The sequence below is a fragment of the Chlorocebus sabaeus genome, chromosome 20 (assembly GCF_047675955.1).
Source record: "Chlorocebus sabaeus isolate Y175 chromosome 20, mChlSab1.0.hap1, whole genome shotgun sequence".
In the NCBI taxonomy this organism is placed as follows: domain Eukaryota; kingdom Metazoa; phylum Chordata; class Mammalia; order Primates; family Cercopithecidae; genus Chlorocebus; species Chlorocebus sabaeus.
The window spans coordinates 72,228,654-72,254,718 of NC_132923.1; the positions used below are offsets into that span (position 1 = coordinate 72,228,654).

The following is a 26,065-nucleotide window of genomic DNA, read 5'->3' on the forward strand; positions in this document are numbered from 1 at the left end:
ATAGCTCTCGGCTAGAGTGCAGTGGTGCAAACATGGCTCACTGCAACCTCGACCTCCTGGGCTCAAGTGATCTTCCTACCTCAGTCTCCTGAGTAGCTGGGACTACAGGCATGTACCACCATGCGTGGCTAATTTTTTTACTTTATAGAGACAGGGTCTCACCATATTGCCCAGACTGCAGTAAGAATTTTTAATCCTACTTTTAAGTATTAGGAAACTCAGGTCTAAGGTAGCTCACTAAGGTCTCAATAGCTTGTGGAAAAAAAAGGGGGAGAAGTAGGCTTCAAAGTGAACTGGCTTTACCCTATCTCCTAAGCTCTTCCTCTACACCAAGCTGCCTTGAGGAAGTACCAACTCCCATCTGTAGCCCCCTCCACAGTGTACTAGGGTATAGCCATGCCTTGTGTAATGACAGAGATACATCCTGAGAAATGTGTCCTTAGGCAATTTCATCATTGCACAAATGTCACAGAGTGTACTTTCACAAACCTAGATGGTATAGCCTACTACACACCTCAGCTATATGGCATAGCCTATTCTTCTAGGCTACAAACCTGTGCCACATGTTACTGCACTGAATACTGTAGGCAACTACAACACAATTGTACACAATACTGTAGGTAATACTATAGGTATTTACATATCTAAACATAGAAGAGGTACCAGAAGAATACAGTATAAAAGATTTTTTAAAATGGTACACCTGCGGCCGGGTGCAGTGGCTCATGCCTGTAATCCCAGCACTTTGGGAGGGTGAGGTGGGCAGATCACCTGAGGTCGAGAGTTCAAGACCAGCCTGACCAACATGTAAAAACCCAGTCTCTTCCCAAAACACAAAATTAGCTGGGCATGGTGGCGCGTGCCTGTAATCCCAGTTACTCGGGAGGCTGAAGCAGGAGAATCGCTTGAACCTGGGAGATAAAGGTTGTGGTGAGCCCAGATTGCGCCATTGCACTCCAGCCTGGGCAACAAGAGCAAAACTCCATCTCAAAAAAACAAAAAACAAAAAAGGTACACCTGTATAGAACACTTACCATAAATGGAGCTTGCAGGATTGGTAGTTGCTCTGTGTGAGCCAGTGAGTGAGTAGAGTGAATGTGAAGGCCCAGGACATCAGTGTGTACTACTGTAGACTTTATAAACACCATATACACTTAGGCTACTCTAAATTTATTAAACATTTTTTTCTGTCTTCAATAATAAACCTTTGCTTACTATAACTTTTTTGCTTTAAAAGCTTTTAAACTTTTTAAACTTTTTGACCATTTTGTAATAACAGGTTAAAATACTGACACATTGTACAGCTGTGCAAAAATATTTCCTTTCGTTATATCCTTATTCTATAAGCTTTTTTTCTAGTTTAAAAATTTTTACGTTTCACTTTTTAAACTTTTTGGTTAAAAACTAAGACATAGCATCTCCAAAAAAAAGAAGAAAAAGCAAAGAAAATCCACGAATATAATTAAATGTCAGATAAAATACCAAAAAAAAAAAAAAAAATTTTACCACAAACGAGATCCTCAATATGTAAGGAATGATAGTTTTGAAGTACAGTGAGCCAAGATCGCGCCTTTGTGCTCCAGCTTGGGCAACAAGAGTGAGACTCCGTCTCAAAAAATAAAGCACACACACCAAAAAACTAAGACACAAACACACACATTAGCCCAGGCCCACACAGGGTCAGGATCATCAAGATGTCACTAGGCAACAGGAATTTTTCAGCTCCAGTATAATCTTATGGGACCCCTGTAGTATATGCGAAGTGTTGTTATGCAGTGCATAACTGTGCATAGCAGATGCCAATACATCCACCAAATAGGAGAGTAGAGCATACACAGATGAGCAAGTGTGCTGACAAAACAATTAGATTTCCTTGTTTAATGGGTGTATATAGCTTCACCTCTAAGCATCACAGAGACATTAACTCAATGCCACTATTTTTAGTGACCCACGTACTGGTTCAAGGGATGCCAACACGCATTTAAATTCTATTGATTTTATGATGCATTTGGAATATGGGAAGTGTCAATGCCTTCCCCTTCTTTTGGTGTTACATTCTGTCTGCATGAGAAACTATTTTTCATTCCTTGGGGATAACAGGGATCCAATTATGGTGAAAAATGAAAGGAACCAAGCCCTTAGCTGGATGCCTTAGTGTTCAGATACGGACACTGCACCCTTCCTTTTATCTAAGCTGTTGCTTCATATGCCATTTCACTAAGACAATGGGAGAGGCTAATGGAACATCATAAACATCACTCAGAATCCTAATTTGGTATTGATGCAATTCCTATTGAGGAACACAGAGAAAAAGGATTCTGTATTTCAGAGAGAGAAAAGGATTCAGTATTTCTGCTGAATAAGAAATTATTTCTCTTGAACTTTAGTAGCCTCAAACCTGTTTTATTATTCAAACAAGAAGGCACAGAACTGCCTGGCAGCAGGAATTTATGCAGGTTCAAAGGTTTGTAGACAAAAAAGCAAAAAAGTCAAAGAAACTGAAAAATTTAAGTTCTGCTGTGGTTCTCCATAGAAACCCGAAGTTTCTATTTAGTTGGCGGGAATAATGTCATTCAAAGCCCAAATTAACAGTCTCCAATTTATAAAACAGAGCTTTAGCTGCTCTTCTTTGCCCTGGCTGTAGTGGAAAAGGTGATGTTGGTTGCTTTGAGGAATATCTATTTCTGCATTTTTTAGTATAGATATAGGGAACACCCTGTTGGAGGACTTTTTTTTTTTTTTTTCCAGGATAGGTATGGAAAAAGCTAAGTCAAAAAGGCTTAAGTACATTATTTATGTATTAAAAAAAGAGACTTGATTCTGGGAGGAAAATACAGATTTCTGGAAAATTAAACAGCTATCTTAAAAAAATAAAAAGATTTTACAATGGCAGGAAAAGCACTACCCATGCCTGTTGTATTTTTGTGGAACCGTGGCAGTGATGCTTACAGACTGGGATACATCTGCTGTTCTTTGCAACAATGAGCAATGTGGACTCAGAGAAGGAGAGAAGCCATGTGGGATGGCCAAGTCTTTGGCAGAGCATGTGGATTTTGTCAGTTACCTAGCACTCGGCACCTCTTCACAATTTGGCCTTGACCCTTCCAGAGCATCTTATAGGCACTTATACAACTCCATGACTTTGTACACACTGGTCCTTTGGCCGCTAATATTCTTTGCCCCTACCTTTTCTTTAATCACCCCCTCAAGGCTCAGTGCAAATGTTGCTTCTTGCTTCTTTGGTGAAGGCTTCTCTGAGCTCCCCAGACCATGCCAGAGGTCAGGGCAAGAGAATGCTGGAGGACAGCACAGATTCTTGTCATGCCCCAAGGGGACATGGCTAAAAAAGCCCTTAAAGATCCTGCTGTTTGCCAGCCAACACTGGAGAGCGGGACCTAAGAGGATGCAGATTTTATGGAAAAGCAAGTGGGATGGCAAGCAGGCTCCATTTAGACAATATGAATCCTTCTGTATGGAGAAAAACTTGAAAGCAATCTGTGTGCCCAGAGGAGTGCCGAGACATAAGCAAAACTGTCCTTGGGCTCTTATAAGGGTGGCATGCTGGGGTGTGTCTTTTTGGAAAACCATGTCAAAATAGGGTGTGAGCATCATCCCACAGGAGTACACGAGGTTCCTCGGGTCTTCAAATGCAGGAAGCTAGACCTTACCATGATCACTTTCTGTTCCTGATCGACCCCAGTAGCGGCGCCTTCTTTCTGGACTGTGTGCATGTCGTTCGATGACCGCAGCTATAAACCGAGTGTTGCTGACTGTGGGAAGTCAAGGACAGTTAATGTCACTCTTATGCCAGTATCTCTGTAGTTTCAAGCACATTTGCTCTGAGAGGGCTCATTTACATGCTGGGAGAATTCTCTTTGGAAAGCCAGAATAAATCATTTTTTAAACAATTCTGGGGATTGGGGTGTTGATTTTAGAACTGGTGCAGTGAGAGGTATTTAATGACATATCTCCAATGTGCATCAGGAAGCTGTGGTCTAGTAGGTAAAGGCCAGGCTGTCTTAACACTAATGGAAATCTCTTTTGATAAACAAAATGCTCTTTTTTCCTCCCTGAGTTGTACGTACTAGTTAAGGGATTAAAAAAAAAAATGCATCCCTGAAACTTCCTTTTCTAAAATACTATGGTTGGGAAATAAAGAGCAAGAGAAATAAAGGAAAGGGTTAGCTGTTTTAGGCCAACACACTTAATGCAAAAAAAAAAAAAAAAAAAAAATAACATCATAAAATCTTTTGAGATTCTTTAAAACAAAACAAAGACCTACACATACTCCTAACAAAAAAGGACAGAAAAAAACAACTAAAAAAACCCAGTCACCGTGTCAAAGCTTCTTAAATTTTAATACAAGCCAAAAGGATATAAGAAAGAATATTTATTCTGGATTAGCCTCCTGCTGACACATTCTGCAGCAAGGCAGCTGAATACTCACTGATGCCTCTGTCTTCGTGGCTGTCATCGTCCCTTTCATCTCTGTCATTCTCCAGGTTGGACATACGCACTGACATTTCTACCCATCATTAAAAAGAGAGAAACATGACTATTTAATCAAACAAAATCACTCGCTTTAATACCCTGCTGAGCGCTTGTTTGATGGCTGGGTGACAGCATTCCATCAAGAATGAATCCCATCTTAGAAGGGAATGAACTGATGCCCCACTTTTTTTTTTTTTAAAGGAGGAGGGAGCAGGAATCCAAACAAGAAGAACAAGTAATCAAGAGACATCTGAAATAGATTTCTGAGAAAGGAGGAGAAAAGAAGTTGACTGAGGCCAACAAATCTTTAATCCTCGACTAAAGTACTGAAACAGAAGGAAAGGGATTGAAAACATGACTGACTGTGTTGGTAAAATGGTGCAACAAAAGCCTCCAAAAGGCCAGGCAAAAGCTAATACTGGACGACGGTCATCCTCAGTCTAGCTGAATCTCACCAAGGGAAGCACATAGTGATTATCCCTGTTACTAAATCAGGCAACATTACTCCATGATTCCCCTTCAGGCTTGTGGCCATAGTGAAACGTTTTAACAACAACCTGCCATTACAGCTGTTAGAGTGAGCTAAGCGGCCAGGAAGATGAGTTAACTTCATCTCCAAAAAGGTCAGGTCAACACTTCCCTGGGGACTGGGGTTTTAGGAAGGATGGAGATGGCCTTAAATAGTTTTGTTCCCTGCAAACAGAGTATAGATACTGCACTTAAACAGAGTATAGATACTGCACATGGTATTGAGGCCATGATTATAGGTGAATCATTTTGTACCTGGCTTCAATGACTTTTTTTTTTTTTTTTCCTCAGATTGAATCTCACTCTTTCACCCAGAATGGAATGCAGTAGCGTGATCTTGGCTCACTGTAGCTTCCATCTCCTGGGTTCAAGCGATTCTCTTGCCTCAGCCTCCCAAGTAGCTCAGACTATGGGCGTGTGCCACCATGCCCAGCTAATTTTTGTATTTTTAGTAGAGGCGGGGTTTCACCATGTTGGCCAGGCTGGTCTTGAACTCCTGAACTCAAATGATCCACCCACCTCGGCCTCCCAAAGTGTTGGGATTACAGGCGTGAGCCACCGCACTCGGCCGACTTATCCTGTTTTAAGAGATGTGATTATTCAAATATGTGTTTATTCACACTACATAATGGCAGCTGCAATAGAACAGATTATGCTCTTGCCACTAGTGATCTGGGGTATCTTTGATTTGCCTGTCTTTTTGGAATGGCAAGGGCAGCACATCTAACAAACAAAATTTCCCACTCAGCATCCCAGCTCCCCTGGCTGGCTTATTGCAGAAGCAGGCCACTGGGGGCTAATGCTGGTAAGGAGAGGATCCAAGGATTTTTCTGGGGATCAAAATAGAGCTTGTAGGGTTTAGGCACTGAAGAAGAAAGCAGGCTTTGGGGACTTCCAAAATGACTCCACAGAAGCTGAAAATATAGCACTGTGCTGACAATTCCTTAAAGGCTGACACAACCAGCCACTGTCCTTCTAGCCTGGCTGCTGCTTCCCCTGTGGGGTTCATTTTGAGCTCACCTTGGGCAGCAAGAGGAGACATATGCTGATGGCTCCGGCGATGAATCTGGTGGCGGTAGGCGTACACCGCCAGGACCAAGACCATGATGCATCCCATGATCCCTCCAGCCACAGGACCCACGGGGGCGCTTTTAATCATGTTTAATGTGATCACCTCATCACCTTCAGTGAAAGAGCAAGAAGATGTTCCTCATTAAGATTTCCCAAGTGGGGAAGAAAGTAAGGACGATGAGATGGGAAGGAATAGAGTGGGAAGGGGGCTGGGGGAAGATAAACAGATGCTTAGTTAGGCTTTGAGTTCCTCAAACACGAGGCATGGGAACATGGGAGCAGAGGCTTCGTTTAATTCCTGGTTCTCCAGTGTTGGTTCCTAGGCAGAGAAGCAGCACAAATGGCAAGGACTGCTGGGAAGAGTGAGCAGACCAGAAGAATTGCTTACACAGGCAGCACCCAACACCAACAGAGTCCTAGCTCCCTGGGGTATGAGTTACTCTTGGAAAAGAGGAAAAGTCACCTAGTACAGAGTAACCACTAAAACAAAAGGCACCAGGTCCAATAAATATGTGCTAACCAGACCAAGTTTCGAAGCTTATGAGTTTCCTTTAAAAGGCCATTTGTGCTTTCCAGCTAGGGAACTGCAGGTGAGCATATAAAGTGATGTCTCAGAGCCAAGTCACTTTCACGTATGCACCCTCACCTAGTTCAGTAGTAACATACAAGCTCAAAATCCTTCCTCACATATGAGCTTTTCTTCTATACAGGCTGATGTAAGTGATGTTAAAAATCAAGGTATTAACTAAGGATTTAAATATTTGACTCTACTGCCATCTAAGAATTAGGTGCTAATTCTGGAAAGACTGAAAATAATCTCAGGTGAGCGATATAATCTTGGCAGTATTTCTGAGGTCTTGGAGACTGATCCTGGGAGCTCTCCACCCCATGGTGTCCCTGTGCTTCATCCTAAGTTGTCCCAGCTACACTGAGTAGCTCTGGCTTCTGTTGATTCTGTTGACTCCAAGGCCCCAAATACTGATTTGTAGCTATAAGACTTCACCTTGCAAAAGTTGTGAGTGAAGGTTTCAGCAGGTATTAGACATACAGTGGTCACCCCGTACACGGCCCTGTGCTTCTGCCAGCTGGCATGCATAGCCAAATAGACTCCAGAGTTCGGCCATGCAGAAACCAGGCCTGACAGTTCTCAGAACAAGCTTTATGGGAAGGAATTCCAGGCTTGCAAAATTTGGCAGGACAGATGGCCACTCACTCTCTCTGCACAGAATATTTAGCCAGTTCTCAAGGTAATTATCTGCCTTGGTTTTGTAACTAAAGACTACCAGCAAAGGAATCAGGGAAGCTGGGGAGAGGATTATTTTAAGATGTCCTAGTATATAGGCAAGAAATTGTATATTCAAGAATCAAATTGTTGGGGTATCCAACAAACATACCTATTGCTCCCATGTCATCAACGTAGGGACTTTTGGCTCCCACAATCCCCCCGAAGCATTCTTTCTGGGGAGCACAGTAGGATTTGTCCAGGTGAGTCTTTCCATCACTGTCCACCATGCACCATTCACAATCCAGCACCCCAAAACAGTCCCTGCCAGAAAGACAATACTTAGTCTTCTATAAGGCAGAGGACAGCACTTAAGCGTTGGCATCAGACAATTCTCAGGATCTCCATTACTTACTAGTGCTGTGAATTTCTTAAGCTTTAGTTTCCTTCCCTTATAAAATGAGAATAGCAAGAGACTGCCAGGGGAATAACTGTTTTATGCCTGTTAACAGCTTGGAAAGGAGAGAAATAAAACTGCTGTCTGTGAATTAAACAATGACATCCACACATCATAGGGCTATTCAAAATCATCTTACAAGACCAAATAGAAATGACCCCAATGTTTGTCAGACTCTGGCCTAACATCCCCCAAGTGTGGGGTCATTTAAAAAAATAAAAAGAAAGTCCAATAAGTTTGGAAATACTTGGCCAGTTACCACAGGTTTCCTCACTGCCAATCTCTCAGAGCCTTTAGTGTATTACATGCATTGTGACTGTCTCAAGAGAATATATGCAGTGTCAGCGTTTCCTAAACCTAATTGACTTGGGGCTACTGTATAACATCCCAAATTAATCAGTTTGATGCCACAATTCCTTTGCTAAAATACACACCCAAATTAGAGTAAGCTATTCATCGAAACACTGTTTAATAAAATGGCAATCTACAGCTACAATAAGCTAATAACCAACTTCCCTTCACTTAGTCTATCACAGACACTATTTCCATAATGTCTGGTCCCAAACTCCTAATCCCACCTGAGGAGTTGGGGGAGAGTGGGGAACATCTAGTTTTTAGTTCCCAAAACTATCGTGAAGCAGATGTGTTTCCTAAGAAAGGAAAATAAATGATCTCCAAAATACCACACCTAGAGCCTTGACCACCGGGCTCTGCTTCTGGACCTCACCGGTTCCTCCTCCCTTGCCCTGCTGCTTCATGCCATGGCCCTCCACACTTCTTTTATTTCAAGAAAAACTCCCACTCACAGATGAGGCTACTAACATATGGTACCCATGCTAAATAGGGATAATAAGTGGGAACGAGACAACATTTAACCTGGTGGACAAAGGCTTATGGAAATCAGTTTCAGATCTGAAAAACTGATATACCTTTTTAAAACAGGAAGAGTGGGAATAATAAATATTAGCTGGAAAACCTCTATTCTTTACTAGATTCTGCTTACCCGCTTTCCAGCCTCTGACTGCACCTGCTGTTGACACACTGGTGAAGAGCATCTTGCAGGCCAGGGTCAATAGCTGTGTATGTCACCGGCTCCTGGTGGACCTCACAGCTTGGGTTTCTGTGCAGGAGGTAAGTCTGGAGGTTAAGACCACCACCGCCCACATTCCAAACTCATGCTCCTGGTCCTTAAAGCAGTCAGACAGATTTGGGCTTGAATCTTGGCTTTGCCACTTAGTGTAACCTTGGATCAATTACTTAACAACACTGAGCTTCAATTTATTTACCTTCATGTACAATAGAAATAATACAAATAGCCTAGGCAACATGATGAGACCTTGTCTCTACAAAAAGTACTACTACAACAAAACTTAGACAGGCCTGGGAATCACATGCCTGTAGTCCCAGCTATGAGAGAGGTAGAAAGGTGGGAGGTTTGCTTGAGCTTTGGAGGTAGAGGTTGCAATGAGCCATGATTGCGCCACTGCACTCCATCCTAAGCAACAGAGTGAGACCATGTCTCAACACACAAATATACACACACAATACAAACACACATGACACTCTTAATTTCTAGAGAAGGGGTTTATCACAATTTATTTTCCTGGTGTTAAAATCTGTCACTGATATAAATAAATAATGCTGTTATTATGTGTGAACACATCATACGTATGTGAAAAACACTTGCATATTTATCACAGGGTTAATTAAAACACTAAGTAACTTAATATACATGAAGTACTCAACACATGGTAGACACTTAGTAAATGCTTGAAACATTCTCACATTTTTTTTGTATGTAGCACATACACTCAATACTTTTACAGCAGTTAAATTTAAATCTCAAAACAGACATCATTTTATGGCACTACTGAGCTTGAATTCTGGCTCACTGAACAGTTCCATCATTAGAATGAATCATCTTTATATGCCCTAACTCAAAACAAATCTATAAGAGACTCACAGTATTATATATGTATTATTATTATTATTATTATTATTATTATTATTATTAATTTTACCGGTTCTCTGCATTGGTGAGGTTGCCAGTGCACTCATTGACCTCTAGAGGGCACTCACAAGGACATTCACATTCGTTTTGTTCCATTCTGAAGAGCAAAAAGAAAGTTACTATGCAGAAGGACAGTGGCAAACTGTATGTTGTACATGTACTGGGGAAGCAAAATAATGAAGCTCTGAGCTACTTTAAAAGGATAGTAAAAAGGAATTTACAGCCAAACGTTAAATACATAAATGGTCTTAATCCATTGTTCTTTGGACAAGGATGCTGCAAACAGCACAGCTCTAAGTGCCTTTGTAATTGTGACTTTTCTTCAGGACACACACCAGCACTTTCTGTTTATTTTGCACTTCAAAATTTCTGACATCAGTTGAAATATTAAACAGCATAGTGAACACAGAATATGACCCACTGCATTTTTACCGGTGACAGTTGAGACAGAGCCGGTCCACCATGCTGCAGGCACAGAAGGCAAGAGAGTCGCAGGTTTCATTGACAATGCCAACAAACGCATTGGTTCCTGGGATCCTTGCTAGTCTGTATTTGGAACAGTGGCTGCCATGCACAAGGTTCGTCAAATCCCCCTACAGAACAATCAAGGTATCAGAAATGACAGACAGCAATGCAAAGACTCAGCCCTACCTTGGTGAAAACAACTCTTCAACTACCCATGGAAAATAGCTTAAAATAAAATATTTCTGATTACAAAAGTCACTGTTAAAAAATATATAGTCACTGTGAAAAATTTAGAAAATAAAATTATTCATAATCAGAGATAACTCCCATTGAACGGCTGTGTATATACTATGTGTTCTTTTATCTGTGCTTACACATATAAATTTTATAGCTGTTATTAAAATCTGTTTTTTCTTAACATATAATAGTATACCAGGAAAATGAATACTTCAAGAAGCAATAGTTTGAAGCAATACTTCAAAAAGACAATTTTCAGGGAAGGAATAGTTAAAATTTATTCACATGCAAACCTAATTAACCACAAATCATGCATTTCCCTTTTTTTGGGTGATGAACTTTTTCCTTTTAGAATAATAAAATTATTTAAAAATCAAACCTCTCTAAGAGGCAAATTTCTGCTTCTGGAATATTTAAATAATCCAACTAAATCAAGTATCCCTTTTCTTCACTCCATAAAAAGAAAATGTGATAGCAAGTTTCTTGAACTGTCAATTTTGTTTACCATATTACAAAATCAAAGATTCCAAAGTGGTATTGTAGAGTTGCGTGTAATCACTTTTCTGCATATGTGTCAGATACACTAGGCAAATTATTTCACCTCAAGCTTGTTTCCATGCCATGCATCCTGTACAGATGCTTGGTGAGGATGAGCTTAGTTCTGAGAATCATAGCATTGAATGGGTTTTTAGAGGTCTACATGAATTTCTCATTGTCTGGAGAAATTCCTACCTCTAGAATATAAGCAGTATCACAATCTTGGAGTCCTGACAGCCCCAGTACTCAGGAATGTTCTAATTCCATTTGGGAATAACTTCAGCCATTAAATTATTCAAATGTGCCTTCTGAGAAGTATCTACCTGAGTATCCTGGCATTGTGTGCTGAAGACTCCAGAAACCATTGCATAAATGATAGAAGATACGCAAAATAAGTCAGACTTTCCTATGACAACCTTACTTGGCAGTCTCATTTATCAATGTCTCCTTTAAAGAGAGTGCTTCTCAAAATGGTATGGGGTCTGAACAGGATAATAATGACTTCCCTTGCTTTGAACACACTGTTCTATTAACATATTCATTTTTTAAACTACTCTTTTCCACCAGATAATTGCTTTCTGCAATAGAGTTTTTGAGACTCAGTTTAGGATTTTTAATTTAACCCAGTACATTTTAAAAATTAATTACACACTTTATGACTGACATAAACGCCTATTCTAAATAAAAAACCTACTTCCTATAAGTAGCTTTTTGAATGTTCTATCATTCCCCATTTAGCTTTCTCCCAAGTAGGATTATTTATAAATTAATGAGAATGTCCTTAAGATCTTTAACCATAACCAGGTAAATTTGCAGCAACTCAAATTATACAGAATACTCTAAGCTAAAAAAAGACACTATTTTCAGATGATTTACATGAGAGTTCCCATCTCATAGGGCAAATGATCAAGAACTGACCTAACTTGGCCTTGGGAATTTAAGGAGACCGAGTGATCCCTAGAAGACAGGAAGAGAGAAACACATGGTGCCACATATATTTATACAAGAGTGTGGGAACCAACTTTGGCAGATATTTCAAAGGGCTTAGATTGGGTAAGTCTTTAAACAAACAAAACCAAAACAAAATACCAACTGTGAGACCTTGAAACATTCACTTTTCTACTCTGAGCTTTATGTCTCCCAATCGCCAAACTAGGAATGGGAACTAAGGTCCTGTCTCCTCCTGTCATTCTGTAATTCTAAGGCAATGAAACAGACATTAGCCATGATTCCAGTTCATGTTCCATAATGGGATGGAAAAATGAGAGTGTTAAGGAATCAGATCAACTTACCGCAAGGCTGGTGTTGAATTTATAAAACCTCTGGACCGTTCTGTCACTGAAGCTGTTGCACAGGTTTTTCTTTACAAAGTTGGGGTGGTTGAGGATATCATTTGCTACCAGGGGCTCCTACCAAGGCCAAAGAGAACAGAAGACATACACCATGTAGTGAGCTGCAGGCGGTTGGAGAACTGAGCTGCTCGGCTTTGTGACAAATACCTTGTGGGTGATGTGCTGCTGCTCCACAGGTGCATGTCCTTTGGGATCGATGAGAGTTGGGTGCGCCACCAGATAACCCCTGTCCTCCATTATGAAGCACCTGTACCAAAACAAGTCATGCCCCTCATTCATGTCAGCTGTCCTTTTTTAAACGTATCCAGAGAGCATTTATCTTGCTAGCCCTGAAACAAACTGCATTTATCCCAGGTTCTCAATAAATACTCATTGGAAAAATGAAGGGAAGCTGGCAGGCAGGTAGATGGGTACCTGATTTTTGAAGTTGTGGGTCACTTACATACATAGTTTATACAGAATGTGCCCACACAGCCCAAGTAAGATGGACTCAGACCTTTTGCAAAGATACATGAATGGGAAGTTTGTTCTTTATTCCAGGGAAGCAGATCCTAAAGGAAGTAGACTTGAGTACTTCTACCTACAGATTTGAAGTAAAGCATATAATTTCTTCTTCCAATAATAAATACACATAAAATAACAACATGCAGGGGATGTATAAAAATATACAGTAGTCCTTCTCCCTTATCTGTGGAAGATATGTTCCAAGACCCCAATGGATGCCTGAAAGTGCTGATAGTACTGAACCTTATATATACATGGTTTTTTTCCCTATATATATTTACCTATGATAGTTTAATTTATAAATTAGGCCCAGTAAGGGATTAACAACATTAGCTAATAATAAAATAGAGCAATTATAACAGTAATAAAAGTTATATGAATGTGGTCTGTCTCTATAAAAATATTTTATTTTATTATGCTGTGGTTCTGAACCCTCACAAAGCGAGACCAAAGATAAGAGGGGGACTACTATATTTGATCTACATTTGATAGAAACAATAAATGAAGCTAGAACTGCTTTAATCAAGACTATATTTTGCTTTATTTTACTTTACATTAGTGATATCAGTTTGCCAGGAATTCTGCATTTCCCCATAAGGGCCAATGACACGAAGCGTGAACCATGAGATGGAACTAAGAAAGCTATTTTTAAAAGCAGCCTGCATTAAATCAAGGGAATGCCCTTGCTTTGATCAGACATGTTCTTTTGAAATCCAGGAGGCAGAGACTTTTGGTTCCATGGTCTCTTTCTGGGGAAATGTAAAAGGAACAGTCTAAGCAGCTGAAAATGTCACAAAGACTTTGGTTTAATGACAAAGTTAACATCAAAAGTTCTACCCAAGAGTCCCCTCTGGTCTTTCTAGTACCAAAGATATGGGAAGCCTCTAATTACTGACTTTCAGGGAAACAAGAGCTTTTGGTGCATTCCATGCTACAGTTACTTTTCTTGTTGTGTGCTGAATCTGCCTGTTTAAATAATAAACAGTATGCATCTCAGAAAAACGAAAGAAGAGAAAAAGAACAAAAACTTTCTTAACAGAACACCCAGGCCATGAATTCAATTTCTAGTCCTGACCATAGCTATGCTGTTCCCATTCAACTAGAGATACCTGACATCTATTTTTAAATTTCTGCAGCTAGAAAGGAAATTGCATCCCTAAAGCGCTTACCTTATTTTGTTGCCACCATCTTGGTTACAGACTGGTAACAGGTCCATCAGAACTTTGTAGAAGTATCTGAGTGTGAAGTCAATGCCCATCACAGCCACAGTATGCCCAGAAGACAGCTGTGTACTTTATATGAAAAAGATCAATGAGAACAATAGGCATGGCTTATTTAAAGATAAAAGTTATGTTCAGTCCCAGGGACATTGTTTGGTATTAGAAATATCTTCCCATTGTTCCTACTTTTCCCACCTACAAAAATGATCAACTAAGTGACTGATTTAACACAACATGGAAATTTTATGAGAGAAAAACATTTGAGACTTAATGTAAGACTGTCTAAATAAGAGTGGCCCAAAACCTGAGCAGCTGTGAAATATGATGCTCAGAGAGCGGCTCGACTGACAAAAATATGGGCGCAGAGGCATCAGGAGGGAGGTTGGATGCATGACGACTACGGCTACTTCCAACAAACCTCTAGATAAAAAAAATTCCCCTTAGCAACACCCTTATTATTTACTTCATTTTTTAGGTAAGAAAACTGAGGTCTCACAAAGGTTAACTGACTGGTGTAAGTTAGGAAAACTTAGGAGTAACAATGGCTAGTCTAGTTTTCTTTCCCCAACATTAAGGTTGACTCTACTCAGAGCTCAGCTCATATCCTAGAACAAGACTGTCCTGCTCCATAGGCCAGTGCTTTCTCCATTCCACCCTGCTACTCTCAACAGCCAAGGAAGAGAAAATTGGGCAGTAAAACACAGCGCTAACTTGTTTGGCTCTGGAATCAGCAGATCTGAAGTCAAATCTTGGCCCTGTTGCTTTCTATATATGTGGCTTATGGAATGCTGTTTCACCTTTCTAAGCTTCAGTTTTCTCATCTGAAAATGGTACCTATTTATAAGGCTGTCATTGGGATTAAATGAGATGGTGTATTTACAGTGAACACCTAAAAAAAAGAAGCTAAGCTAAAGAAAACTAAACCGTGAAGTTGAACCCTCAGGCAAGGGTTAACAATAAACTTATTACTCTTTCAGAGAAAATATACTTCAAGAAATTGCTGGGTGTGTCAGAAGTGTGGACTTCTCACTTGGAACCTTAGCTCTTTTTAATCTATGCTCATGGCTAACTGGGAGGGCATGTGCTACCTGACTAACAAACTCCCCACATTCTTATGGCTGAGAATCTGCAGTTTACCCAACATAGGACTTTCTAAGAGCCTATCATTTAGCATCACCCACCTGCCTCATTTCTTTATAAAGAAAATATCCAAAGAAAAATCACAAAAATCATAATTATTTCTCATAGCAATCTTACAAGGCATTATAATTTCCAGAGAACTGAAGCTTGGGGAAATTAGGTATTTGGCCAAGGTCACACAGTGAATAACTAGTAGAAGCAGAAATGTATTTATTATTTTTGTAAGAGATGGGATCTTGCTATATTGCCCAGGCTAGATTCAAGCTCCTGGGCGCTCAAATGATCCTCCTGCCCCAGTCTCAAGTAGCTGGGACTACAGAAACACAACAATGGGCCGGTGGAAGCAGGGATTTAAACTTAGTGTCTTCAACTCCAAAGCACATACCATGAAGTTAAACTGCCTTCTTAGATCTGCAGAGCATTCAAGAGTTTCCAAGCAACTTTACACTATTTAACTATCCATGAAAAAGCCATAAAGGAATCATAGTTCCCATTTTATAAATACAAGATTAAGCTTACAATGGCAAAAACACATAAGATAGGTCAGATCACCTTTTATTTATGGTATAGAGACCAGTGCCCACAACTGGCTCTTTCTACAACACTACAGCTACCTCGGTGAAAAACAGCACTTAGGTGTTTTGGTATAAGGTAATTTTATTTCTAAACTTCTCTTGTATAACTGCCATCTGCTTCAAAATGATAAACATGCTAAGGCAACAGCATGTATCTTGCCTACGTAAGTCTAGGATTCATATTTTCACCTGCATTTCAGATGGGTACACTGTTACCATAGCAACTCATAAAGAAAGATACTGGAAAAAAGAAATCACACCAAATCTACATTTCTAAGTACAACAGACCAGACTGTTTGCAATCCTTCCATGAGATTTTCACAGCCAAAGACACATCTAACCCGTCCTTTACTCAATGATTGTACTTCATCTCTAGCAGCACCACCCTTCTCCAAAGAATGCAAATCCAGATTCTCAGGGCACTAAAAATCTATGTGAAAGAATCAAAAGAAAGCTTACTATGAGTAACTGATAAGTGAGTGTTGAATTAGAAAATGCCTCTAATTCTCAGCCAAACCACTGAAAATTGAGTGCATGGGACCGCTTCATGACAAGCTGAATATTAGCTTAGGCTTTCTCTTCTGACCTGCTAAAATGTCAGAAGTTTAAAGCAAAAATAGCATGATAAAAATAACTGTCATTTATTTGGGACTCGACCTTTTAAGTACAGTAGTAAGCATTTGACATGTATCATCTCTAATTCTCATCCTATCAGCTCAATGCAGGTATTACGGTCTCTGTTTTATATATGAGGTCAAAGAGGTCACAAAACATTATTATAAAAGTGCTTAGGCCGGGCGCGGTGGCTCAAGCCTGTAATCCCAGCACTTTGGGAGGCTGAGACGGGCGGATCACGAGGTCAGGAGATCAAGACCATCCTGGCTAACATGGTGAAACCCCGTCTCTACTAAAAAGTACAAAAAACTAGCCGGGCGAGGTGGTGGGCGCCTGTAGTCCCAGCTACTCCGGAGGCTGAGGCAGGAGAATGGCTTAAACCCGGGAGGCAGAGCTTGCAGTGAGCTGAGATCCGGCCACTGCACTCCAGCCTGGGCGACAGAGCCAGACTCCGTCTCAAAAAAAAAAAAAGGTGCTTAACATTTATTAAGCCCTTACCAGATACCAGGCACTGTTCTAGGAGATTGACATATATTATTTAATTTAATCTTTAAAAATAATCATTTGAGGTAGGCTCTAATATTCTCACTTTCTTAAGTGGTGAAACAAAGGTGAAAAGAAATTTGTTTATAGTCATGCAAACAGTAAACGGAAAATCTACTTTTTGGGAGTAGAACCATATGTTAGGAGGGATGAAGTTCTCAAGCTGGCACCCAAGGCCAACATCATTAGTAATCATTTGGAAAAAACCTTTGCAAAGCCTATCTATCCATGCATCCATCAAAGTCACAGTTGCTCTGCTTGAGCACCATAAGAGGTAGTTGACTTGCATTTTAAACTCTGTTGATTGAAAAATACACAGCTCTAAATAGTAAAATCACACTCTGCTAAGCAAAATATTCAAACAACCAGGTGCATGGGATTTCATATTGCGCAGGGCAAGAGCAGACACTTATTCTGGGGAACATACACACTCACCAAGTGACTCAGGAGGCAGAATCCAGGATTTCAACTGTCGTTTCTTGCTCTTATTATATTCTAGTTAAACTTGTGTAGGTTCAACCCATGATGTAAAAGTAACCAAATGAGGGATTTGAACCTGGGTTTTTCTGTCGCCCAGGTTGGAGTGCAGTGGCACATTCTTGGCACACTGCAACCTCCGCCTCCTGGGTTCAAGTGAGTCTCGTGCCTCAGCCTCCAGAGTAGCTGGGATTATAAGCATGTGTCACTGCATGTGGCTGAACCTGGGTTTTTCTTTTTTCTTTTTATTTTTTGAGATGGAGTCTCACTCTGTCACCCAGGCTTGAGTGCAGTGGCACGATCTCGGCTCCCTGTAACCTTCACCTCCTGGGTTCAAGCGATTCTCCTGCCTCAGTTTCCAAACTAGCTAGGATTACAGGCATGCACCTCCATGCCCAGCTAATTTTTGTATTTTTAGTAAAGATGGGGTTTCACCATGTTGGTCAGTCTGGTCTTGAACTCCTGACCTCATGATCCACCCACCTCGGCCTCCCAGTGTGCTGGGATTACAGGCGTGAGCCACCGCACCTGGCCTGAACCTGGGTTTTTCTAACTTGAAACTCCATCATATTTCCAAGTTGTGATTCACTTGGACTAACACGATAAATATTTGTAAACAAATCAAATCAAAATTCTTCCACCCATTTGAATCCCAACAAAAGCATGTAAACATGCATACACAAGCATAAACATCTGCCCCTGCCCTTGCCCTCCTGAACAAAAATAATACGTCTAGATAGAAAAGCAAATGGCTCTTGATAATAAGCTGCCAGGTGAGGGGAGCCAGCTGGGTCAACCAAAGACTAAGACACACCTGGGTTTTGATTCCCTGTAGTACAACAACATCTTTAAGAGCCCAGTTCTGGCTCATTTCATTGTAATCAAAGACCAAGGTGACTGCGGTCCCCTCAAAAGAAACAGCCTTTGTTTACTTTTTCTGAACCCATTAGAATATATGGGAGGGATGACAAATCACTGTATTTAGACATCAGTAGGCGTGTGCTTCACAAATGGTCTGTTAATGAAAACACCGAGGGATGTGTTCTAAGTAAGTGTTTACTTGTTTGCATATGAAATCTTATATGATGGGAGAAGCTGACAAGAGTCAGACAGATACCATACCCTACAAAGGAGTCAACATTTGGCTGGCTGCAGGGCCCCATTTTCCACAGAGACACAGGCCAAGATACTGAAATTCCATACCTACGGCCTCCCAGTTCTTGCTCCCAATGAACTTCCGTTAGAGGAATTTTACTGAATGTCAATCATTTGACATAATGAGCACCAGTGAAAAGCATGAACTTAAGCAAGAAAATCTGCCTCCTATAAATGTTAAGGCATCATTACAGGTACCAGTCAAAATATGGTCTTTCTTAGTTGCTAGGAAAAAATAGCTATTTGTATAATGAAGGGATTAAAACAATGTGTGTGACTTGCCTCCCCACCAAACATTTACTGACATCTGGAGCTTAAATACTGAAACCTTAAAAGCAGGAAACATAAAGCACTCTAAATAGATTTACAGTGATATTGATATAACATTCTGGGAAAATCAATTTTCAAAAAGCCTTTTAATTTTTCAAGAGATAGTTTCAAGGATAATTTTTTTTTAAAGAAGAAAACCAAATAAACAACTTATTTAAAATTCTAAAGAATTAGACTTGAATACAAGAGGCAATAAGTTTGATGTCTTGGTACTTTTTCTTTCTCTTTATTTTTTTTTGAGACAGGACCTCACACTGTCACCCAGGCTAGAGTGCAGCCTCGAACTCTGGGGGCTCAAGCAAGCCTCTGGCCTCAGCCTCCTGAGTTACTAGGAATACAAGTATGCCCCATCATGCCTGATTAATTATTTTATTTTTTGTAGAGCCAGGGTCTCGCTATGTTGCTCAGGCTGGTCTGGAACTCCTGGTCTCAAGTGATCCACCCACCTCAGCCTCTCAAGGTGCTGGGATTACAAGTGTGAGCAAATGAACCCAGCCTGTTTTTCTTCATTAACAATCCTCCTTTTCTTGGGAAACACTCTCTGGCAATCATAATTGTCAGGCCTCTATTGATATTTCTTTCACCATTTTAAAGTGGATATCTCTTCAAACTGCTCTTTAGACTCCAGCATCTTTTCTTCTTCATAAACATCATCATGGCTGCCAAGAGCAGGGCTAATAGTCTTTCACTGACTCATTTTACATGACAACCTTGTGAAGTAGGTATCATTCCCATTTTACAGACGTCAGGAGACAGCTATGGAATTGACGGTGACAGAGAGAGAAGATGTTCAAATCCCAGCTTGCCACACTTTAAAGGTCATGGTTCTGCCTCTAAGCCTTGATGTCAGCACTCTTCTATTCAGAGTTCCAAAATATCCTTGATAGATTTAAGAAATGACTATAAGGTTAATTAAAATATTACCTGGACGAATGAATTGTGTGACTGATTGTCACGACATAACCAGCTCCTCCAACATCTAAGTAAGGACCAGTCAAAGAAATCAACCCTGGATTAGCTACCGCATGGAGATACCTAATGGAGACAAAAGAAAGTCATGTTATTTTAAAGTATGTACCTCTATTCTGTAAATTTCAAAGAAAAGTGAGCTTATAAGTCTAAAAATATTTATAATGAATTTTGTTTGGGTTACACTGAAATACAAAAGGATTCTCATCTTTTGTATCTGCTGTAGTATCAACACAAAAAGTAAAGAGAATCTGAAATTCCTTCTTACTTTAAAAAGAGACACTGAACCCAGTATATATCTGGGCATTTACTAAGATCTGTAGTATAGTTTTTGTTTGTTTGTTTGTTTGTTTTACAGGGTCTCATTCTGTCGCCCAGGCTGGAGTGCAGTGGTGTGATCTTGGCTCACTGAAGCCTCAAACTCCTAGGCATAAGAAATCCTCCCACCTCAGCCTTCTGAGTAGTTGGGACTACAGGTATGTACCACCACATCCAATTAATTTTTGTATTTTTTTTGGTAGAGATGAGGTTTTGCTATGCTACCAGGCTGGTTTTGAACTCCTAGGCTCAAGCAATCCACCTGCCTTGGCCTCCCAAAGTGCTAAGCTTAACAGGTAGAGACGTTTTAGAGACTAGGTAGACTTTCTGTTCTTATGTCCCATTGACTCCCCTGCTATGCTGTAGCACATTGTTAGCTTTTGCTTTTGAAAATTAAAGTCAAAATAAAGCCTAGAAGTAAAAGAATGTTTTTGAATTTGTGTGTTCATTTTTCACAGGTCATACCTAAGCTGTAACTTGACTCCATAATCATGTGTAGTAAAATGAAGTCTATCCACTAGGGACACATTTTGCATAAGGTAGGAATCAAACAAACCACTAGGAATTAAAATGGCCAAGCATAAAGAATTTCAGGCTCAAAATTTCAATGAAGAGATAAAAACACTGTAGATAGAAAAAGCCCACAAAGCTGTTGTTAATGCTGCACTGAAAACACTATTCAGAAACATTTTTCACCACCACGAAAGTATCTTCTCTAGTTTAATGGCCTGAAGTTGCTTTATTGTATGTACTTACCATGTCTCTCCAGGATTTGGGGGAGAACCTTTGATAATGGAAGCCCCTAAAACTCACCATTGTCTCCTGGTGGGATCAAATGCTTTGTCCATGAGGGAACCAGGATAAATTCTGAGGACGCCATTGGGCGTTGCTATGTAACGGCGGACAATGTAAGTGTTCAGGCTACTCATTTCCATTTGTGTCATCCATTCATCTGTGACGTGGCTGGTAGCCATTACTTCATTTCTGACAGAGAACTGGGAAACAAAGGAAGACATAGCAGGGATCCTTTAAAACTCACATGAAAAGAGAGTGGGCTGCTGGCAGGGCTTCCCGAAGCTCTGCTGCAGAGAAGCCAAGCCCAATTACTTTTTAAAAATCTTTCCACAGCAGATGGATGCAGCCAAACTTGGTGAAAACAAAAGCTTGCAGAAATACAGTCAGTGGATGCATGATCACTCAATTGTTCACCCTAGCTAGGCTTTCTGAGTTTAAGAAGAAAAATTCTACAGCGAGTCATTAGTAGACACACATATACACACTAACCCTAAAGCTTTGTTCCTTAAACTTTATATTTATCTCATGAGACAGCAGGGGCACTTTACTTCTTCCCTTGGGTAAAACAGGGCTGGGAAAGTTTCACTAGTCTCTAAATCACATCCCTGTAACATCACTGGAAACCCCCAGTGCTTCTAAGGCCTGTAACAGATTCTCCACGTGGCCTACGGGGCTTCTTAATCCATCAGAAGGGTCACTGCTGGCCAGCCTCCCCTGGGCCACACCCTGCAGCTCTCCAGCTGAGAGGCACAGATGCAGAGCTGGGCTTCCTACTTCAAAGGTTCACTGCCAGCACCCCCTGCTGGGCCGGTGGAGGGGGACACCAGAAATGGAGCTCCCACCAGCACTTACTTTAAGGCCTGGGTTAGCAATGAGGCGGGTGTTGTCGCTGAGATAGGCGGTGTAGTGCTCTACCATGCGCTTTGTCTCTGGCTGGCTGAGGTGCTCATAGGGGGAGGAAAAGCTGCCAGCAGACAGCATGACGGTGGGACTTTCTGAAAGAGAAGCAAACAAAGCAGGCCTGAGAATGCAGAGACTCTATCTCATGCTGAACAAAAGCATCGCTCGGGCTCTGCCAATCCGTCAGCTATGGTGGCTTTATATATATATATTTTTCAGACAGAGTCTCGCTCTGTCGCCCAGGCTAGAGTGCAGTGGCTCGATCTCAGCTCACTGCAAGCTCCGCCTCCTGGGCTCCCACCATTCTCCTGCCTCAGCCTCCCGAGTAGCCGGGACTACAGGTGCCCACCACCACGCCCGGCTAATTTTTGTATTTTTAGTAGAGACAGGGTTTCACCACGTTAGCCAGGATGGTCTCGATCTCCTGACCTCGTGATCCACCCGCCTCGGCCTCCCAAAGTGCTGGGATTACAGGCATAAGCCACTGCTCCCGGTGGCGGCTTAGTATCTTCCACCAGGAAACAAAGAGCCCTGTGCTGAGAAGAGCTAAAAAGGAAAAGGGCCACATTCTCTCCCTTCAGGGAGCTTACGGTCCTAAAAATGAACAGGTAAAGACATGCACCAATAGACACAAGTGCTGGGAGTAGAAATTCTTCAAACTACCTGAGATCCACATGTAATATCTATGAGGAATGAGGGGACAGCTTACGACACACATGAAGCCAGTCTGGATTAAAGCCATTTCCTACCTGTGTGTGTTTCTCTCATTTGCAAAGTGGGGAAGATAATAGCAGCAATCTTATAGAAATATGGTGAGAATTCAATGAGTTAATATTTGTAAAGCAAATGAGTATTAGCTATTATTCAAATTAGTAGTATTTAAGAAAGATGGAACAGTGAAATCAATGCAAAAATCAAATAAAAATTACACAGATGGTGGCAGCAAACTTGACATAAAAGCTTCTAGAAATATAGTAGCTAATGTATACATGTTTCATTATTGGTCTGATCTAACAGGAAAATCCTAGTTCTCTAAGATAAAGATTATCACAATGAATCGCAGTGCAAAACAAAAACACTAAATCTCTGTCTTTGAGATGTTCTACCATTCAACCTTACAGTATTTTTAAAAGCTTTAGAAAGCATGATCATGTGTCCTATCTCATTTAAACACACAGGGCATCTTCTACTCCTTTTGTTAGTTCTCACACATCATGTCTTGTCTCCTGGTAGCCTGGTGATCTCTGATTGTGCTGGACATTGTACTTAAAAACTAATCTGCAGAAATAGCTTGAGGCCTAAGAAGATGGGGGATCTTTCTACAGAGAGGACTGCTGTTTTATCCTGTCTGGTGCCACACTGCAAGATGTAGCAGGTGGGGTGTTGGAAACAGTTCCCAATTAGGAGCCAGGATACTGACCTAAGCACTGTGTGACTTCAACCAATCCTATTTTAAAGGCTAATGCTTGAAGTTCCCCAAACCACTCAGATGATAGGAACCCCAAGTCAAGGCCTGATTTAACTTCAGGCCTTCCGCTAAAGATGTAGTCTTTTAGAATCTCTGCTAAAAGCATATATGTATGTGGGACTGGGGGTAAAAAATTTATTAGAGTCTCTACCTTTTGTGGACCCTGGATTTGATTTTTGCTTCTCTTCCTTGCCTGCAGTAGCTACTTAAAGCACTGTTTAATTTCACAGCTGTTTCTTCTGGATTGGTAGATATGTGCATCGCAAAAGTGGCTTTGAGTGTTGGCTCTCTCCTCCGGGTTATTATTTTCTCTGAGATTTTTGCCCAGTAATTCCTCTCTATCATGTTAGCTCTGATGCTTTACAAGATTGTAATCCAGGATTATGTTTCAATCCAGGAATTTTATTAAATAGTTGTCCTCAGTAGGCTGGGTTAGAACTACCTAGTCTGCCATTCCCAGAAAACATTAAATAATGTTATGTCTCATTTAATTCTGATGGTATCTTCACTGGCTACCCTGGGAGATTATTATTATATTAATTAACCAAAGCAAAGACAACCGAAGGCTCGAAAAGTGCCAAGCAGCATGCTGTGGATTCATGTATATATTCTTTTCTGTAAAAGAATATATGCATGTCCCTCCATGCAAGGACATGCCAAAAAGAGACAGGGTAGTTCCTGAACTCAAAGAAGTTAGGGTCCAATTGGAATGACAAAGGATAAGGAAAATAGAGAAAAATAACAATGTAAGAATAACACAATAATATAAGAAGTGTCAAAGGCATACATTCACTTCAGAGACAGAAGAGTCGCCATGGGGCTAGAGTAAAGAGAAGGAGAGGTGGCTTGGGGAGTGGGTCTCTTTTGTAGTGACAGAGACTGGCATTTTAGAAAAGGCTAGTGCAGTAAGATGAGGTGAGCACAAAGAGAAAGAATCAAGATACAGAACCCAAAGCTTTGTGTCTAGGAGGTAGACATGCTTATTTATACACACATATACATATTTAATTGCCTTAGATTATTTACTCTTTAAAAATTTTTCATTGTCTCTTTGTGTACCAAGAAAGATGATGTCCTTTCATCAGCTCACTTGAACACAGGGGACATATATTTAAGACCTGGCCTCTAAACCCCCACATCAATGAAATCAAATGGAAACTTTGCCACTGCTTCCCATATTTCCCATTCCCTTTTTATTGTATTTTAATTACTTTGGTTCATTTTCATTGCCAACTGATCCTAACTAAGATGCCCTTGATTACCTCTCCACCTTGTCCTGGGGCCTTACCATCCAGGTGAGGAAGGGTGGCAAGATATCCCAGTGAAAGTCAGACACTGGCCTATGGTCTGCTTGTTAATCGTATATAAATAATTAAGTTCATAAACTACATTATCTGAATAATCTCTATGAGACAGTGCTTGCTGTCCAACTGAAATACAATGCAATCCACAGATGTAATTTAAAATTTTCCAGTAGCCACATTAAGAAAAGCAAAAAGTGGCTGGGCACCGTGGTGCCTGTAATCCCAGCACTTTGGGAGGCCAAGGCAGGAGGATCACCTGAGGTCAGGAGTCAAGACCAGCCTGGCCAACATGGTGAAACCCCATCTTTACTAAAAATACAAAAATTAGCTGGGCGTGGTGGCACGCATCTGTAATCCCAGCTAATCAGGCGGCTGAGGCAGGAGAATCACCTGAACTCAGGAGACGGAGGTGGCAGTGAGCCAAGATCGCACCACTGTACTCCAGCCTGGGTGACAAGAGCAAAACTTCCTGTCAAAGTAAAAATAATAAAAAAAAAAAAAGCAAAAAGTAGTTTTAAATTAATTTTAATAATGTGCTTACAGAATTCAGTATATCCACAATAGCATTATGGTTTTAACATGTCATCAATATAAAAATTAAGTATGAACTTCACACTTACCATACACCTCAATTTGGACGAGCCATATTTAAAGTGCCCAATAGCTACATGTGGCTAGTGGCTGCCATATTGGAAACTGTAGTTTTGAGAGATTATGCAAAGGAAATAAAAAATCTAGGCTTGAGCTTCTTTTTCATCAAGAAAACTACTGTACTTTACTGTCTTAAATTTCAAAACAGTGACCTAATTTTCACCAGCAGTAGCCTGCTCACACAGAACTTAAAAGAAGTATGTACACATTGGCGTTTCAGTAAAGCATTTCTTAAAAATACGAAAATTTTAAACATACTTTTTTGTATAAAAACGAACAAAACCCCAAAGACCAAATCAAAATGAAGAAATATAAAATCCTGCCTTCTTGGATCAATATCACTGGCTCTATCCAAATTGTCAGCACTGCTGGGAGGTATCCCAGAAGAGACCACTTAGTCCAGCCTGCTCTTCTGATCTCATGTTCAGGCAGAACTCTCGAGGATGGAATTTAAGGGAGGAACACAAACACGAGTGCTATCACTTGAAATCTAGAGACTGCAGACTTCTAGCCTTGATTTTATTCCCATCGGTTCCCCTTCTTCTCAGTTGGCCAGTTATGTCATGATTCTTAGTTATTAACTGTTTTGAACCCTAAGTCTTTTCAACAGTGAAAAAGAGAATACCTGTTTTACTGTACTGTGAGTATACTGTGGTTTGGTGACAACATAGATCACGAATGCCTAGTATGTGCCTGGCACATGGCAGAGCAGAGGTGCATGGGTCAAATT

General features: G+C 40.6%; 1 protein-coding gene across 1 annotated transcript in view; it reads right to left on the reverse strand.

The window, feature by feature from the left end:
* The window catches only part of CACHD1 (cache domain containing 1), a 225,505-nt gene that overhangs the window by 7,185 nt on the left and 192,255 nt on the right, over positions 1 to 26,065 (reverse strand). Inside the window, exons 14-26 of the mRNA XM_007978455.3 lie at positions 21,865 to 22,007; positions 21,031 to 21,212; positions 19,855 to 19,965; positions 14,045 to 14,167; positions 12,519 to 12,618; positions 12,312 to 12,428; positions 10,213 to 10,373; positions 9,791 to 9,877; positions 8,773 to 8,889; positions 7,485 to 7,636; positions 6,040 to 6,201; positions 4,448 to 4,525; positions 3,669 to 3,770 (exon numbers count right to left, since the gene is read on the reverse strand). Of these exons, the coding sequence (XP_007976646.1) occupies positions 3,669 to 3,770; positions 4,448 to 4,525; positions 6,040 to 6,201; positions 7,485 to 7,636; positions 8,773 to 8,889; positions 9,791 to 9,877; positions 10,213 to 10,373; positions 12,312 to 12,428; positions 12,519 to 12,618; positions 14,045 to 14,167; positions 19,855 to 19,965; positions 21,031 to 21,212; positions 21,865 to 22,007 (1,635 nt within the window). The remainder of the gene's footprint in view (positions 1 to 3,668; positions 3,771 to 4,447; positions 4,526 to 6,039; positions 6,202 to 7,484; positions 7,637 to 8,772; positions 8,890 to 9,790; positions 9,878 to 10,212; positions 10,374 to 12,311; positions 12,429 to 12,518; positions 12,619 to 14,044; positions 14,168 to 19,854; positions 19,966 to 21,030; positions 21,213 to 21,864; positions 22,008 to 26,065) is intronic.